This window comes from Octodon degus, unplaced genomic scaffold, assembly GCF_000260255.1.
Source record: "Octodon degus isolate 3935 unplaced genomic scaffold, OctDeg1.0 scaffold00040, whole genome shotgun sequence".
NCBI classification, from domain to species: domain Eukaryota; kingdom Metazoa; phylum Chordata; class Mammalia; order Rodentia; family Octodontidae; genus Octodon; species Octodon degus.
Window position 1 is genome coordinate 2,719,758 of NW_004524616.1, and position 19,485 is coordinate 2,739,242.

The following is a 19,485-nucleotide window of genomic DNA, read 5'->3' on the forward strand; positions in this document are numbered from 1 at the left end:
GTCATCTCAGACACAGCAGTTTTGCACCTGTTATCACTTTCCCCTACTCGCCCACATCTTCATCATTTACTCATTCAAGAGTAGACTTAGAAGGACCTTGGTGAGTCAGAGGGGACCCTAACAGACACGGTCCCTATTGGCATAGGCAGACAGTCTCCCAGCTTTTTGTCACCCCTCTTTCCTAAACACAAGCTACTCCAAACCACTTAATCTTGGGAAACTATATTAGGTGAAAACAAAAGATCAGGTTGACTTTATATTCATTCATCTACTTCTATGTTCCTTTATTTAACATTTGTAAATGTCCCTGTTTGTAGTACGAGGGCATTGTAATGGACAAAATAAATTCTCTGCTATTGTAGTGATTGAAAAAGCAAAGAACTAGTAAAATGCTGTGGAAGTAGTATAATCATAAGTGATAAGGAAAATTTAGAAACAGGATAAAGGAGGGAAAGAGCCTGGGGAAGGTCTGGGAGTGCTTTGACTGTTTTCAAACAAGGCATGTTGAAGAAGTTCTCAGTGAACAGAGATCTGCATGATTTAAATCCTAGATAAAAACTTTCTCACTTGGAGGAAACAGCAAGCACAGGTGATCAAGGCTGGAAACAGGTATGTTTGAGAGTAAAACCAGAGGATGACCAATACCAGGTCACTGAAGAATCGAGGCAGGGCTAGAGCCCAGAGAGGATGTCAGGCCCAGGATACCCAGGACTTCAAGAGTGTCCTGCATTTTATGTGATGTGCAAGAAAAGTTGCTTGGCAAGTGGGGCAAGTGTAGAATGATTTACATTTTGATGTGATCACCTTGCTTGCTCATGGAGAATAAAGGTAGGAGTAGGGAAGCACAGAGGTCAGTTAGGGAGCTCTAGTAGGAAGCTGACAGACTCTTGAGCTAGCGTCATGGCAATGATGAAAAATGGTGATGAGTATGTGGACTAAAGACCCAAATGTGGAGGAGAAGCCAACAAAATTGTACATGCTGAGCTGGGACTTAGCCCCAGTGTCTGATGAAAACAAAGCCCACTCACTTCCTAACTCATCTGTTGCCCTCTTAGGACTAGACTGCAAGCACATGCAACACACCCATCTGGGTACTATAGATGACACGACTTTAAGGCAGGAAAAAAGTTGCTCAATAAAGCCATCTACCTACACTATTAAAGCACCAGGTATTTCTCATATTATCATCACTGGGTTTGCTGGTAGCTCACGCTAGTTTAGGGTGTGTGTGTGTGTGTGTACACGAGTATGTGCTTCTTGTGGAGGGGGTTTGCATGTTTTGTCTTTTTGGTCAATTATCTACTTGTCTCGTTTTATTATTTAAAATACTTCAAAATATATCACTGTAAAACTTGCATAGACAGCTTAAAAACATCATTCACATTACGGATGTATGAGTTTGGTTTCTACACTAACAGATGTGACCCAGAGTGGATAAGTGATTATCTTTTGATAGGTGTCCAGAAGCCAGGGCCCATCATTATGGACACTAACTCTTCATTATGCATAACTGTTCATTCAGACATGTGAAAGGGCGAGTCTCCAGGGAGACCCTAATAGAATCCAAATATCTTGATATTTTAAAAAATATCCTTGATCTTCATTTTTAACACTAAAAGCAAGAGTCAAGTATTGCCTGTCTCATCAGTCAAGTGGATGGCAGGTCATGGAGAAACTGGAGTATATTTTTCTTTCTCCTAATATTAAACAATTTGATCAGTAATGATTTCCTCAACAACAGCTGGGATTAATTTCCTTACTGGTAAGTGGCACAGTGCAATAAGTAAGTTTTAAAGCCAGACAAGAGGGTGAATGTCAACCTAACTCAGTTATTAACTACATAATTTTATTTTGCAGTACCAGGGATTGAACTCGGGAACTTGTGCTTGCCAGGCAGATGCACATGCTGCTGAGCTGTCTCCCCAACCCTACTACACAATTTTAGATAAATTAACATTCGGAGCTTTGGTTTCTCATTTGTGAAGTTGCACTAACAAGAACTGTAATTCAGGCATGTTATAAAGATCAAGTACAATGACATATACAGAATAGAGTTAAAATCCACAAGCACAAATGTTGGCATGGTATGATTTCTAATAAATATTAAGTATCTGGCTCCCGTGTTCTCGTTCATTTCATTAAGAAGGCCCAAGCACAAAGTTCTGAAATCTCAAATTCCTTGTTCTAAACTCTCCCTCTGTATGACTTTGCTAGGGTGGCCATGAAAAGGTAACACGGGCTCTTGTGTTAAACAACAGTGATTTCTTTTCTCACTGCCCTGTAGGTGAAGGCTGACAGGAGGCGGCTGGTAGATCTGGCCTCTCTCTGAGCCTCTCTCCCTCCTGAGTCTCCACATGCTCTTCCTTTGAGTGGTCCTGTGCCCGCCCGCCCATCCCCTTCAGGAAGACCCCAGCCTTACTGGATTACAGTCACCCCAGTGATTTCATTTAGCTCAGTTACCTCTTTAAAGACCTACTCTTCCACAGCAGTCACATTATGAGGTACAGTATTACAGGTTAGGACCCTTTGAGTCTATGGGGAACGGGATGCGGAGGAGCAATCTAATGCACAGAACTTCTTTACCTGTCCCTCTCAGAGGTATGCAAGAAAAAGCACTAATTATCGCAAGAGAAAATAAATCCTACACCCTGTATTTAAAAAACAAAAAAACAACTATCATACTATATGACCTTTGGCACATTATTTTCCCTTTTTGACCCACATTGTTCTAAACATATGGGCAAAAAGGATAGAACAATAATTTTCTTCACTCCCTGCCCATAACCAAGCAGTGATAAGTTTTCCCCAAGCTTTCTCATACCAAAAAGGGGTCTGCAGTGGTCCATACCATGAAAAGATTGAAATAAAAAAAATGTCTTCTTTCTGAAAACCCAGGATGAAATGCTAAAAGCAGGGGATCATATTTAATTGCCTTAATACTTTCTAAATTGCTGAAAGTCCTTACTCTCTATAAGAATATGATTTAAACCTATTTAGGTGGATAAATCAGTAAGCACTCTGAATTTATCAACATCCAGAAACAAAGTAACATCATCAAGATTGGAGGAAGAGTGACTTAAGAGAAAAAAGGGGCAAGATTTCAAGTAAAGATCTTCTTGAAAGAATTACGAGAGGAAAAGGTTTTAAAACAAACACACATAAACACAGAGAATATAAAATTAAAACCAGCTTCCAGGCTTACAGTTTAAGGCTCTAAGGAGAGAGAGAAGGAAGAACGAGCTGCTTCCTCCTCTCCAGCTCTGCAGCTTCAGGTCCCAGGATCCTCCGCACCTCAGCAAAGGCCAACAGCTTCAGCGAGACCAGAAGGCAAACAAGGGTAGCCGTGAGAAAACAAATGTGCTCATTCTCAAGCTGAAGAAAATGGAGAAAGTCATTTGGTGTGGACCGTAACACAACTGATGTAGTCACTGGTCTGGCGACACTCCAGTGAAGACACTGGGATTCAAATCAATAATCCAAGACTCATGAACTGATTGATCAGGGGCAACTTATTCAAACTCCTATCTTGAAGTAGCTTTTAATTGGTCTTCTACTAAGAAACTGCAAACACAGAGTCATTCCATTTTTATTGTTAATACAAAGATCCTGTAAACAGCCAAAACTATTCTAAGAAAATGGGATTCACTTAAGAATGGGATTCTTCCAAGAAATGGATGATCATATCACTAGTTATTAGGTCATGGAATAATATTTAAAATATAGAAACATATTATGGAATGAATAATATATCGTGGAATAAGGAAGAGGAAGTAAAACAGAACAAATTATGTGTGGCAGGCTAGATTTAAAAAAAAAAAAAAATTCTTACCGCTCAGTGGTCTAAGCTTCTACCTGGAAAGCACAAAGACCCAGGCTTGATACCAAGCCCACATGTTGTGGGCTTGCCAGGCAGATCCACATGCTGCTGAGGTATCTCCCCAACCCTACTACACAATTTTAGATAAATTAACATTCGGAGCTTTGGTTTCTCATTTGTGAAGTTGCACTAACAAGAACTGTAATTCAGGCATGTTATAAAGATCAAGTACAATGACATATACAGAATAGGGTTAAAATCCACAAGCACAAATGTTGGCATGGCATGATTTCTAATAAATATTAAGTATCTGGCTCTCCGCTGTGCTGCGGAGCCTGACCCCACATGGAGGAGTGGCACCACCTGGATCCTTTCTGCATCTCCCATCACCTGCTCCACTCAAGCTTCCTGGGACACAGGGCTGACCCTAGACTCAAGCGAGCTCCAAGTTCATGACTCCAGTGGCTTGGGAAGGTTAAAAGGAAGACATAATCTAAGGTAGAAACACATAGTGCAGTGAGGCATTTGGGCTCTCAGTAAAATAAACTTAGGTTCAATTTTTGGTCACACCGCTCAAGGTTGGTATGACTGAAGGCGAATTAATCTCTAACTTTCTTCATCAATAATATAGGGCAACTGTTAATGAATTGCATCTAGATATCCCCCCAAATCCTGATGTCACAGATGGGGCTTTTCAGAAGTGGCTAGGTCTAAATTAATCCACGGATTAGTTTGGCATAGTTCTAGGTGTGGATAATAGGAAGGTCCATGCTGGGTGTGAGTGCTACCTACCGGTATGGCACATAACTTAGATAGACAGAAAGAAGGTTGTAGCTGGCTGCTTTGCTGCCTTCTGCCTTCCATGAGCTGTTTCTCCTCACTTGAAGCCAGCTGAGGCTAGACTGAAACCTCTTCAAACTGTGAGCTACAATAAGCTTTTCCTCCTTTAACTTTGGGTGCCGGGGGATTTCGTCTCAGCAAAAACAAAAGTCACTAAAACAAAGGCCTCAGATGGAAGTCTGGCTCTGAATTGTTTGATAAGTAAGTGAAATGGCACTTAATAAATAAAAAACACATAATATAAGAGAGAATAAATATTAATTCTTGGAATTATCAAACTTACTTTTCTCTATGTAGTATCTAGATTAGTTATTCATATGACAATGTTCACGTTGCTCAACACAGGGCTGGCATTGATAACTATTTTTAATTCAATAGAAAGAGCAAAATGTTCTTATATTCAATTGCATTACCCATAACACTGTGATAATATAGTATTTCAAATGCTTTCTAATAAAAGATTATAGGTCCAGGAATATACTTAATTCTCCCATTTTTTTTTTTTTGCCTTACATTATAGCTGATTCATTCAAAAGGATCTGCTGAATACTATTCCACAATTTTACTGTTCCACTGAACAGTTTTACACAATACTATTATTCTACTGAGTCCATAAACCATACGATCTGTACTCAGATGACCTTGGTAACAACGACTTCAATTGCTCTCTCTCCTCAAACAAAGAAGGAAATTTAGAACAAAAGTTAGTCGCAGGCATAGCTACAACAAATACAATATTGAGGAAAGATGACAGTAGAGCTGGGTGAGGGACTAAAAATCTTGTACACACACAAATATCAAGATATGTCCTTTCAGTGAGCAAGTCTAATATGGGAAGCAATCATAACCATGAGCTGCTCCTGAACTAGTATTTCTAAAAGGCCGTGTTTTTTGCATGCGTGCTGACTAGACGATCTCTTTACTGCCACTAGCTCTAATGACTGCGTGGCTTTTGTATAGAAAAAGACCTCAAGTAAGACTTATGTTGCATCCTGGTTCAAACAATCATGGCAACACTTCCTTCCATTTGGAAACAGACCTAAAGTCTGCATTAATTCTTTTAACTCTTTTAAATCATTTATAGCAAGGCAAATGATGTGTTAACCTGCAAATAATAAATAGATAAGTGGGCCCCTGAAACAAGCTCAGAGTGAGCCCAGATACAAACTTTGGAAGAGGAAGGGAGGCCACAGGAAAAAGAATCCAAGTGATGGAGAGGCCCTGGCACATTTGCCCAGGGCAGGCCCGGGATGACAATAATGTCCTTCTCCTCTCACGTGCTGTCATGTTTCCTTTGGCTTAATGATCTTATGCCAGTTTCTTAGAGCCAGGTCTAGTTTTATGTCTTAAAAGGTGTAGTCCAGAAAGTTGTCAATGAATCAACATAATGTTCAAGAACAACTGTGTGCATTTTAGGATCATCTCTGTCCTTGAAATTGTTCCTGCCAAGTACATGTTGAATACATCCATTCATTCAGCAAATGTTTACAGAGGTCCTAATAAGTACCCGCCAAAGCCATGTCCTCAAGACTCAAGGGTACCTGCACACAGTAGCCAGTGCAGCAGCCAGCCTTTGGGGTGGGTTATCTCCATTGGAAGGCTGCTACTGTATTTAAAATAGTGGCAAGAGCAGCATAAAAAGCTTAGGGAGCATACACAGGCTCGGGGGTGTTTTCTGTCTGTTTACTTGTTTTGCTAGAGGAGTTCTGGGGCAACTGTCACCTTTTTGCCTTTATCAATGGTTGCCTTCTCCAAAACAGACCACTTTGATGGCATCACTTTGATAATACTCCTTGTAATTAATGCTCAAGTTCTGCTCAGCAAAGGACCTAGCAGTCACCATTATTCCATTTCTCTCCTACACTATTAGCTAAGTCCACCCCCACCTTCAGGATGAAAGCCCACCAGCGCCCCTTCTGTCCAGACGTTGGCTGGCCCTGCTGAGCAGAAACCAGCAGCTGCTGCTCTCAGCCACCTTCAGTTCTTCATTCTTCCCTCATAGGAAGGGCTTAGAACTCTTCTCTGTGAACTGGGAAGAAGACAAGGAAAGCTGGCTCACAAAGTCAAGTGGAGCGGCAGGGGCCTCGGGAGCAGCAAGTTCAGTGCTCTCACCGGATCACTGCAGAACTGGAGCGGGACACCAAGTCACAAGGCAATCGGGGGCCAGGGCAGGCCTGCTGCAGCTGCCAATTCTCCCTCCCACGTTCTCTTGCACTCTGGTTGAAGACAAGAGCGTTCCTTTGCTCGGCTCATCCTATGAACGTGTCTTTTTAAAGAAGAAAATCCAGGCAGGCCAAAGAGCTCAGCAGATTAAAGCACCTGCTTAGGCAGATGCAGGGGCTGGGGGCTTGATCCCCAGGCCTGCCTTGTGGGCCTTACCCCCAGGGTGCACTGAGACATCAACTGAGACTGGGGGTGATGGTGCGCACCTATAACAGCGCTTGGGAGGCTGAAAACAAGAGGATCACTACAAGTTCAACCTGTGTTGTGAGACCCCATAGACCCTGCACTAAATACATAATAAATAAATAAATATATAAATAAATACATAAATAAATATAAAAAAGAAAATCCCATTCATCCTATGTATCTCACTGGCTAATGTTTATATAGGAAAAAGAGATTAGGCCACGAGAAATGTGTACTTGAATTCCAGATGTGGCCTGTAGATTCCTGGGCCATTCTATCACAGAGCTCCCCACCTGGCTTACAGCCCTGGGTGTGCCTGTGCTTGGCTAAGGGGTACGGGGAGCCTGGCTTCTTCTGTGTCTGGAAAAAGGACAGGGACAGAGAGTGAGAAGGGGCCTTGGACCCCGACCCATGCCGAAGCAAGGCAGAAAAACAGCACTTGCTTTTCCACGCTGCACTTATACGTGTCCCTGGGCAAAAGCCAGAAGCTAGCTCGGCCAGCTGGCAGAAGCAATGCATGGACAACTGCTGAAGGACATGCACACAGCTGTCATCCCAGCAGTGATGTGATAGGTTTGGCCGGAGCATTCCCAGCCCTTCCACTCTGTGAGCACTGACCCACAAGTGCAGGCTACCAGGCACAGGTAGCTGCAGTGCTGGAGGGAGGAGGCGGTGCCCTGTGCACAGGGAACCATTGCTTTCTTGCCTACGAAACTCTGGGGGAAGGGGTCTCTCAGGAACTTGCTTTTTTAGTTATGTGACTTTAATAAAGTCACTGAATGCCTCTGAGCCTCTCTCTAGAATATGAAATGGTGGTTCACCATTGTACCTATAAAAGTTTCAAGTTGAATGAAAGAATCCCTGCAACCTGTACCTAGCTACTCACTACATGGTAGCTACTAGCAACAGCTCCACTGTGCTAGCCCCATCTCTCTAACTACTGAGTTCTTTCTGATCTCATTAGCAGAAGTGTTCCTCAAGAGTGGCTTTATGCTGGGCTCTATGTATGGACTGAAACAAGGAGAAAACTGTTCACGGGCCTTCTCTTATTCCACCAACTGGATTGGTTTGGTGGGGGTGGGAGTGGGGGAGGGGATTCTATGGTGTACACTGAAACTGACGTATATTGAATTTGATTTGATAAATGAGGGATCTCACAAGCCAAACCTTCTTTTCTAGGTGTTCTGAGGTCTTCTTCATTTTGTTCCAATGGGCCCAAGGAAAGAAGAAGAAAAGGGAAAACTGTACATGGATTTGAGAAGGGAGTGACCATGGATTTGAGAAGGGAGTGACCAGGGGCAGTTTGGTTCACCTAACATTACCTAGAATCTAAGGACAATTCAAGTTTACAACTTTCTTTTAGTCACAAGCATTGATGTAAACACTCAGAAGCACAAGTGCATTCTAGGTCATAAATATTTTGCAATTTTTCAAATGCAATAAACTGATACAAATGGTTTTCTAATATATTCCAATAAGTAAAGAACAAAGCACCATTTAGAATTTATAAGGGTTTTTGTTGTTGTTCTTTATCAAATTTTTTTTCTAACTCCAGAAAAAGAATAGGCTAAAGCAACTGAAAATTGAGTTGTAAAGAACTTACTAGGAAAATATATGTATAAGCTGTGTTACTGTAGGTTAGAAGCAGATTGGGATTTAAAAACATACATTTCAAGTAAATTAGGAATATGTTCTGCATTTAGGTTGAGGGAGAATTTCTGGATCAAAGTCCAAAAATAGTCTAATGGCTCTGTTGGGTTGTCAGAAATGAATGACAAGCAGACTCCCGTGGAGCAATGTAACATAATTAAAGCAAGAAAAATAATGGGGATTTTCTAGAGCACCATGCTCATTTCTGTTTTTGAAAATTTGTACTCAGAAAACGTTTCCCACATAGTCTCTTTGGAAAGTAGACCTTTGCCAAATCATCCTTTGTTAGTTTCCACATTCCAAAGTAGTTTGATTTTATAAATAAATCAGTATTCACTCTCCTAAAATACACCCAGTGTTCACAGACCACTTCCATGTTCACCGCCTCATCTGACCTCAACAACATCCGGTGAAATAAAAAGGAGGAATTTTTATTTACACGATGATAGTTTGTACACAGACTCCAAGCTCTCAGGAATTCTACCTAGAATTACCCAAGGTATCCAGCTGGCTCAGTTACAGAGACTGATATTCAGAGACCTTTATATACTTGAGGCATTTTGCTAGTATTTGAGGAGGAATAACCAGGTTGGGAATCATTGCATACCTCGTGAAAATATTAGGTACCAAAGGAACACCACAGGCAGGGTCTGGGCTGTGATTTCCATGATAAGATATCTAAGATGCTTTCCATTCGAAAGTGTCTTAGTATTCTCCTATCTTTTATTCTGGCATTTCCTTTGCGAGGTGCCTTACGTGGACAGGGCTGGTATGGAATGACCTCTTCTTTTGGCTTCCCAAACTCCAACCCTCCTTTTCCTTGACGAACTCTAATTTTTCATTCCTCCCTTTTTTGTGATGCTCAGGATTGGACCCAGAACCTTGTGCTAAGCAAGTGCTCTCTCTCCCACTAAGCTGAGCTCCCAGCTCTGCCTTCCCATTCCTAAGTGGCACGTACTGAAGCAAGGTGAATATGTGATTGCAGGGATGGGGTGGCACTGCTTCCTTCCTTGCGATCTAGTCTAGTGCTAGGCCCTGGTTCAATGGCTGCAGGGACTTGGGAGTTCATGACGCCCCACAGCACTCACAGTCATGCCTTTTTGAGGGAGACGACAGAGCTCAAGCTACGCCCTCAACTGCACACTTTCCAGGTAGTGGTATACTAACTAAGGATGCATCTTCCAGCCATTCCCAAGTATCACATACAGCCCCAATTGCAGCAGATAATAGTTTACGGAAATCCAATTAGTAGAAAGCCAGGTCTTCTCTGTCCTCTGTCTGCTAGAGGGAATCCAGGAGCTCTTTATCCCTACCTTTCTAAAAATCTCAGTGGCATATGCCCCTGGGAAGCAGCAGTTGTCTCAGGATAGCCTCAGCTTTGATGTGTGACAAGACCTGTATTTCATTTCTAACTCAGCCTTAACATTCTTGCTGTGTGACTTTATATAATGGGTTTCATCTACTTAAACACATCATTCCTCATTTCTATAAATATAGATCTATGTCCATATTTTTATGTTTTAACTGCATCTCTACATATTATATATATATATGTATTTATATGATACTATATGTGTCAATTTCATAAACTCATAAATGATTTTCTGCAAAGTCTAAGGAAAAAATACATCTAAAGCACTGGAACCTAAGTGTCAGTTCCCTGCCCATTCCTCTGCTCAGCTTCAAATCTTTCTCTCTGCAGAAGTGGTATGCTGGCTACCATTCCAAATGTTCTTACTTAATATAAAAGGTAAGGGAGATTTTCTAAACTCTTTAAATCTATAAAATAGGATACTTACGGTACCTCTCAGACCATACTAATTGAAGAGTCAAATTGGACAATGTATATAAGGCACAGGATATAATAGCTGACACAAAATAAATATTCAGTAGAGGGCCAGGGAGATAGTTCAGTAGAATAAGCGCTTGCCTAGCAATCACAAAGTAATGAGTTCAATCCCTGGTATCAAAATAAATAAGTAAACAAACAAACATTCAGCAGATATGAACTATTTTGATTAGGAACAATTTTTAATTCATTCATCTGTGTAACTGACAATCCCTGGAACCTAGGCACCAGGAGCTGTATATGACAGAGGTGATGTAGGGTCCTTTGCCTGGTCTGTGGACCCACCCAATTGGTGAGTCCAGCATCTGGGTGGGTCCAATATTTAAAAGCAAGGGTTAGCGTATAGGTAGAACAGAGGATCTTAACAGGTGTCCTGGGAAGGAACAGTGGAGACATGCAGCCTGGGCTGCTCACAGGGACAGGCCGAGCCAATTCCTCCAGCAAGAGAGATGCTCCCTCTTACTCTCCAAGAAAACCAACAAACACGGGATAATAGAAAGGCTTTGCTCCCTGGAGGGCAGTAAAAACAGGTTGATGGAGAAAACTAACAAACATGGCACAAAACCCCTTTTCTATCCCCAATGGGTAGTAGATGGTGGTGTCTAGAGAGGCAAAAGGGACAGGACCAGGAAAGACTGCTGTCCTCAGTTCTCCAGTTATAGTGACACTGCTGCTACTGGGTGGGGCAGCCTTTACAGAATGGAAGAGAGGCAGAGGGAATTTAATTCGATTCAAACTTCACAATAGTACTACTGTTAAAATGTTCTGATATCAATAGCAGGACATACCAATTTTATTTAGATCTCTTATATTTTCTGTACATGTAGATCTGTGCCCATATTTTTGTTTTTAGCTATATCTCAACCTTTGAAGTATGTAAGGAACCATCTTCTATAGATATGCAATCACACAAAAAGATTTTTTCTAAAATCGAATCCTCGTTCACAGAAATGAAGATGCAATGCATAAGAACACCTACAACCGGATGCTTTATCCCCACAGATCAAGCCCTCTTGCCACTCTCCTCCAGCGAGCTCCCTGTCTTAACAATGAACACGAGGCACCTTGCTTTGAGGAAATTCACAACCACTGTCTACTCCTGTTGCTGCTACTGGAGATGCAGCCTGTCACAGGCAAAGGCTGCTATGCAGCACCACGCCCCACACACAGAAACGAAGGGAGCAGCTCTGAATGAAGGACAGACCCCAGGGAAGAGCCTCCAAGCAGAAACAAAAGGAAACGAAACCAGTTGCAAACCCAGTCCTGGGACCAGGGCACAGCCTTGTTCCCTTGGGTTTTTAAGGCAAGCGATAAGGCTAAATGTTTTTTATCTTTCTTTAAAGGTGGATTGAATGGTACCTAAAAGAATGGGTGTGGCCATTAATGTCACAGCTGTGTCCATAAGTAGTATCGTTGCAGTCTTCAGATTAGAAGGAAGAAGCCAAACAGTTCTGTCTCTATCACCAAAAGAAGAACCGGTACATGCATACTAGATGTAAATAAATGGCACATACATACAGCATGCTTCCTACATGTAATGCATGAGAGCTGTGGTTCTACCTCCTGAGCTAGGAAAATAAGTATAAAAATTAAGCTCTGGTCCCAATCAGCTGTTTTTTCAATGATATCTTATACAGTTATTTGCAAAGACAGCAAGTAAAAGGCACTTTGCATTGTAAAAGCCATAGAATATATAACAGTGGAAGATGGGTGATACCAGGTACTTACACAAGAGGACTTGTTTCAACCTAAAACTCTACCAGGCAAAAGGATCCTTAACCAGCTTAAGCTCCCCACCCCAGTGTTTTTTGTGTGTTTGTTTTTGAACTGGGACCAGCTGGACAGCTCTGTGAAGTGAAGCTCAGGTACATGGAAAGCCTTGGGCAGGCAAGGTGCTGCAATAGAAATAGACCACCTGACAATAAAGCGCACTAGGTGCAAAAGAGGCAACTCCCTGGTGGTGCAGAGCAAGGCTGTGCCTCACAAGCCCAAATGCACAGGGTATCCAAGCACAATGAACGAGCGCATATGGATGCAGGCCCACAGCAAAACCTGGCAGATCCCAGCAAATCAACCGGGGTGGCAGGTAAAGCTCTGGCCTGGGGCAGCCACAGAACCTACCAGGGGCCAGCTGATCACTTCCTTTGTTCATCTTGCAAAGATGGAGTAGCCACCCATTCCTGCACTACACACACACACACACACACACACACACACACACTCCACCATCCTACTCACTACAGACAAAGACCAGCATACTCGATTCTTGCTACACTAAGACGTGTCAGCGGCTTTTGTTTTGGGATTTAATGCCCACCTCTGCCTGTCATAGGTCTGGACAACTAGGGGCATCTTTTCAGCACACACAGAGCAGTCTCCAGGCAGGGCGTCGGTATTCTGCTCAGGAGAGAGCTTAGACGAGGGTAGTGAGGATGGGAGTCTGTACCCGAGGGTGGCGGCCCCCCAACAGGAGGCCCGGGTGCATGCCCAGCGTCTCTGACACCAGCTGGCCTTGGCTGGGTCTTAAACACAATGGCAATAGGACATGGCACGCACAGGGTGTGCGCCCGTGATCGCAAACTAAAAAATCTGCTGTAAAAACTTGGCGTTTCTTGGAATGAGGGAATAAAATGACATTTAAAAAAAAAAAAAAGTCAAACCCATCGAAGGAAGAAAAAGAAGTTGGTCTTTTCCCCTCAGCCACGTTAGCCGACCAGCCCGGATTATGACACACCAAAACACTAAGCGACCGGGCTAAACGTAGACCAGAAGGGGGCACGGTGGCGAGGACTGGCAGTTCACACAGCCTCGCCGTGCGGGAGTCAGAGGGGCGCGGTCGGGCTGCCAAGTGCCCCGGGAAGAGGTGTCACCTCTGCGCACCTCAGGGCCACAAAGGTTCTCCTTCCAAAGGCCGCACGCCTGCACCCGGGGCGGCGCAGACCTCGCCCCCGGGCGGAGCAGGGTTGCAAGTAGGGCCCGGGCGCTGAAATCCCGGGGAGCTCCCCGCACCGGAAAGGGAGGATAACCCATCCAAAGTTCTCCGCGCCACTGTTTGGGTTTCCCCTTTGTTTGGGTTTCCCCAAGCCCCAGGGTCGCTTGGGCTGTGTGGCGCCCGCCGCGCCGGCTGGACTGACCGCCGCGCCCCACCTCCCGGACTGCGGGTGCCCGGCCCTCCCCGGGGACCCGGTCGGGAAGGCGCCCGGTCACCCGGGGTCGAGGGGGAGGCGGCGTCCGCGCCAGACTCACCGTGATCCGCGGGATGTTCTTCTTGCCTTGGTAGGACATGGTGGCGACGGTGGCTGCAGCGCCGGCCTCCCGCCTCCTTCAGCTGGTGCTCGCCGCGCCCCGCTCCGCGCGCAGCGCCCCGAGATCAGGTGGAGCGAATGGTGCACCCGCCGCGGCCGCCTCCGCCCCTCGCCTCCGCCCCCAGCCCGGCTCCGCCGCGGCTGCCAGAGACAATAGTAAATCTCCGTCCCTCGCCCAGCCCCGCCGCGCGCGCGCGCAGACACACACACACACACACACACACACACACTCACGCCCTCCGAGCGCGTTCACACCCGCGGTTGTTTTTTCTTTTGTGGTGCCAGCTGGGACCCCGCAAGACAAGAACGGCTGATCTGCGACTCCTCCCTCCAGCCTCTTATCCCTATTGACTTTCCTCTTGGCATCTGCTTCATCCACTTTTCCTTTTTCTTCCTTTTTCTGTTTCCCCGACTGGCGGTGCAGCTAGCCTGCTCCGCGGCCACCAGGGGGCGCGCGGGACTTTTGGGGAGGGGAAGCTACCCTCCGGGGTGCAGAAGTACCGGCTCCCGCGTCGCCGTCCGGCGTCCCGGACCTGGTCCCTCTGAGCACCCACGCCTTCCAACAGCCCCTACACGGGTTGGCACCCTCCCCATCCTCGTTTCGGGAAGGTGACCGCACCGGGCTTCCCTCCGGGAACGCGCTCTCCTCCCCCCGCGCAGGCTGGAAGCGGCGGCCGCCGCCTTTGTTAGAGCCGAGGGGCGGGCGCCGCCTCTGCTGGCCGCTGGGCGCAAAGCAGACCGGGTCAGGCTGCAGCCGCGTGGGCTTGCTTGTTCCCGGACAGTGAAAACGCGTTAGAGAATGTGAAACATCGTTCATTTAGAGACTACTGCACGGGGCACAGCTTATCAACTATGCTCTGTATTTTAAAAATATTCTCAAAGTATGTTTTTCAAATGCCCTCTACTGCCTTTTTTACTTATTTATTGTGGAACTGGGGATTGAACTCAGGCCCTTGAGCTTGCCAGGGAAGCGCTTATTCCACTGAGCCATCTCCCCGGCCCTCTGCCTTTTTAAACTGAAGAAAGAGCATTAGTGTTGCTTGGAGGGTAGAAAGTAGTAAACACCTGTAGCTGAAAGGCAGAAGCCCTGCTGTGTGCAGGGTGGATTTTGTGAGTGGTACGACGGCTCCGCCTCTCCACAGAGAACCTTGTACACTGCTAAAAAATCCTGACTTTCGGCCTTTCAGCACTGGAATACATTGTCCTTAGCTGCCTGCTAAAACGACTGAACAGGCTAAGGGAGCCGTATTTGGAAGAGGCCACTGGGGGTGGGGCCTGGGGATGGCTGCAGTGGGGGAGGTTTCTCTGCGCTCCTGAAACACAATTTCCAACATGCAATTTAAATGACAAGAAAATTGGTTTGCAATGCAAAAATTTTTAAATCTTCTTAAGACAAGTCTACTATTACCCTACTCTTCAACTATCCATTTTAGTGTCCTACAAAATAGAAATTTCATAGATGTCACTAAGCATGACTAAGTCTGTGTTAGAAATCTTGAATTCACATTGCTGCAAGGCAGGCCTCTAACCACACTTTTCCACATCTTGTCATTAAGTTGAAGGCTTCCTTACAATAGAGACGCTATATAAGGCATCTAAGAAAGGGGGTAAGGAGAACGACAGCTTGGGCTCTACACAAATCTGAAATGAGCCGGCTGGCTCACATAATCAAAGGGCATGCTACCCCCCCCTTAAACACTCTGAGTTAATCCAAGCTTCGGTTATTCATGGGTAAATGAACTGAGTGCAGCTTTCAAAGAAAAAAACGCCATGGCAGTCTCCACTTTCTTTCTGTGACACTCTGCCAACCAAAGGTCCCCTCCTTGTACCCTTTTGCAACACACAGGGGAAAGAAAGAAGAAAAAAGACTGAGCCAAAAGCATGGCCCTAAACATTTTGCTTTGTCCTTAAAGGATACACACTGAGACCACTAGCCAGGAGTTGTGAATTTACAAAGCATCCTGGGATTGACATGCAAATAAGCAGGATTATATTTAGAGTAGAGCAAAGAGACAATAAACCACATGCTATGAAACCCTGCAAAGTTCCCTCTGTGTCTCCCAGGGACTTTCTTGCTCAAAACTTGCTGAAAGGGATCTTGCATATTCTGCTTAAAAAAAAGCACAAATATGTAGTGGACATTTATCATTTTAAGATTTACCACTGCAGATTTTAACATTTCATGTGTTTCTTTGCCTTTCTTGGATTTGTGTTGTGACCTCCGTTATTGTCATTATACCCCCAAACACCCTTCACTAAAGAGATTATGGCATATTTTTGGTCACTTGATGAGTGTGTGTGTGTTGTTTCAAATTATAAGACTTGATTAAGCCTTTTGAGGCTCAGTTTGCACACAAGAGGCTGTGCTGAAAAGGAATGGTTATGTGGTCCTCAGATCAGACTGCTGTGACAAGCCAGGGACAGGAATGTGTAATAACCAGCTAATCGGTTCAAGCTGGTACTATCACAGGAGCCACATAAACATAGTTTTCCCCTGTTTCATCCCCTTCAATTATCTCTCACTTTCCTAACTCAAAGTAAGTCTAGAGAATGAATTTGGAGGAAAAAGTTGCCTTTGGCTGTTCCTCTCCTATCCCAGGAAAAGAAATGTGGGAATTAGAAAGGCAGTAGCAAGACAGGATGCCTGAGTCCGCCCAAGTGAGGGAGGACTGGAGCCAGTGTGGATCTTTTCCACAGCTGAATGACCCTGAATGATTGTCGTTGGATACGTAGCAGTACTTAGCTTCAGGGATCTCGGGAAACCATGAGAAAGGGAGAGAGAAACACAAAGGAACAGAGTGACCTTAGGTTCTAAAGAAACTTCTGGCCACCAAACTTACTACACACTCCCAGGACTTCCAGTGGCTGCCCTCTGCTGATTGCCCCCGTGGCAGGTTTGGCCCCTGCATGGATCTCTGAGCCACACTCATGCATTCCATATCTGAGCTTTAAGGTAGTCCTACTGGCTTCCTCCATCTATAAAGCTGCTCGTGTCCAGCCACAGCCATCCACCATCTGACCAGCACAGTGACCTCTTAAATGGACTCTTCATTCACTCCTATAATAGAATTTACTTAATCTCTATCTCTATTCTGTGCTCATTGTCAGTCCATGACATCGGCTGGGGAGATAGCTTAGCAGTCTAAGTGCCTGCCTAGCAAATGCAAGGACCTGGGTTCAATCCCTGGTACTGCATGCTGCACTGGCCCTGGAACCCCAGGCATGCGGCCACCAAAACCAGGCATGGTAGTGCATGCCTGTAATCCCAGTGCTGAGGGTGCTGAGATAAGAGGATCACTGAGTCCGAGCTGCATAGTGAGACCCTGTACCAAGTAAATAAAAGGAAATTTTAAAAAAAGATTAAAAATCCATGGCACTTTTCTAGATACCAGAGTTAAAGGATGAATAATAGAAATCATAATAAAGTCCCAAATCCCACACATTTTTATATCATTATTCAAGAGTACCATTTTTCATTCGATGGCTCCCTTCCCTGCTTTCTTTATCTTCATAATGATTTGTGTTACATGATAAGTTAGTTTACTGTTAGGCATTATTATTTTCTCTCTATTACTAGATTAGGTTCCTTCAGGACAGAGGACAGGACATTGTCTTATTCACTGAGTGTATGAGATAGGTCCCTCCTTAAACATTGCTCGATAGCTGTTAGAAGTGTAAATATAAGAAGTTTTTTAAAATATACCTGAGGAAAGTGTAAATAGGTGAAATAAGAGTTGTCCTGTAACTGATTATAGGGCATACATTCAGAATCTAGATTTTAAAAAATGTCTTTTTCTTCGAGTGGTTTCTTAAGATTTCCTGCTTCGAGACTCCAGAGCAAGTGAATCCACTTTGTGAATACACCAAATTCAAACATTTTAAGGCAACATATATTCCAAAAAATGGCCCCCTAGAACAGATTCAGTATGGAGCACTAATCAGATGGCTGCATCTTGGAAAGAAACTTGGTCAAATCTTAAGGAGAAAATAAAAACGTGGTGTTCATTTAAAAAATTTCTAAAATTGAAATAGAGTGTTAGGAAAAGGCACACAAATATGAACCCAAAATGATGTATATTTAGGGATCTAGAATTGGGAGCAAAAGCAACCTCTGTCCATAATCGAATCCACTCATCTCCCATTTCTGTCACCTTCGGAAGACCACCAACTGCCTGAGCTTTGGTTTTCTCATCTCTAAAATGAAAATCTTCTCATCCAGTGTATTCTGTGATGACAAATCAAGTAATTCAAGTAATATTTATTAAGGACCGAAGCACTGGGGATACAGATATTGGGGGGGGAAATCAGACAAGATCCTTGTTGTTGTGAAGACTACATTGTAGGGCAAAAGATGAGTCAAGAATGAGATTAAGATAAAGTATTTTGCATGGAAGCAAATGCACTGGAGATAAAACAAGGGAGAGGGCTGGTGAGATGGTTCAGTGGTCTAAAGCACCTACTTAGAACAAGCTTGGCAAAACACAGGGACCACGGTTCAATCCCCAGCACCACATGCCAGCCAGCCCCGCCCCCTGGTGGGCTGAGCTGGCCACACACACACACACACACACACACACACACACACTCAAATAAAATTAAAAAAAAAAAACAAGGGAGAGGCAGTGAAAGTTGAGGTAATGTATGGGGAATGGGTGGAATTTTACATGCAGTGGTCACTGAAGACTGGGTGAGATGATGGTGTCTTGGATCAAACAGAACAATGGAAACTGTGCAAAACAGTTAGGTATTACATGTACTTTCAGGAAAAGCCATCAGCACTTGATGGATTTGACTCCTCTGTGAGAACAAAAAGGCAGCAATCAAAGATCAAATATTTTTGCTTGAGCAACTTTGTTGACAGTGTTTTTGAGGCTCAAAATACTAATGTCCCAAAGAGAGGTGCTTTGAAACCTCAAGAGGTTCTGGAAGCTATGTCCGAATACAGATCATTTTGACTTTTGGTTGTTTCTCCTCTCAGAGTGTAGGGAGACGCTTTCTACAAAGTTCCTTTACCCGCCTGACCACCTCTGCCAAGACAAACACAGCTGCCTTAGATCTTACTAAAAGTTCATTCAGCAAAGATATAACTCACATCATAGGAAGCAGCACTGAGGTCAGTTGACACACATGGATGCACTCACCATGCCACTGTCATTTACTTCAGTCCCACAGAAAATCATTAACAATCCATTGTCCGTTTGTAGTTTAAACAGACTTTGTCCTGGCCCTTACAGGTTCTCTTAAGCCCATTGGGATCCCCTAAAAGTCATTTAATATTTCTTTAATTATTGCCTACATTCCTTAGTGTCCCTCTCCTTTAGAGAATAAGGGGTATACACATTTCTGAATCATCTTGGGCTAGTGGGTAATTATACTATGTGATTGCTTCCTTGCACATAATTACTGTATCATCTCTCCAATTAATTTTTGTCAGTTTATGTGGAGGACCAACAGAGTGACTGTCTTGAAATAAGGAACGATTGTCTCCATTTTGGCAGAGCCTGATTATTTAATTTTTTTTAAAAAAAATGTATTTGGTACAGGGTCTCACTACACAGCTAGGACTCATAGTGATCTTCCTGTTTGCAGCCTCCCAGGCACTGAGATTACAGACC

The 19,485-nt window shown here is 44.1% G+C and overlaps 1 protein-coding gene across 3 annotated transcripts in view; it reads right to left on the minus strand.

The window, feature by feature from the left end:
- Positions 1-19,485, minus strand: part of Dpysl3 (dihydropyrimidinase like 3) — a 124,713-nt gene that overhangs the window by 47,887 nt on the left and 57,341 nt on the right. Inside the window, exon 1 of one of the 3 annotated variants that reach the window (XM_004631260.2) lies at positions 13,812-14,057. The exons of the other annotated variants lie outside the window; for them this stretch is intronic. Coding sequence (XP_004631317.1) covers positions 13,812-13,850 — 39 coding nt within the window. The 5' untranslated portion in view covers positions 13,851-14,057. Of the gene's footprint in view, positions 1-13,811; positions 14,058-19,485 lie in introns of those variants that run through there. 3 annotated transcript variants of the gene reach the window in all.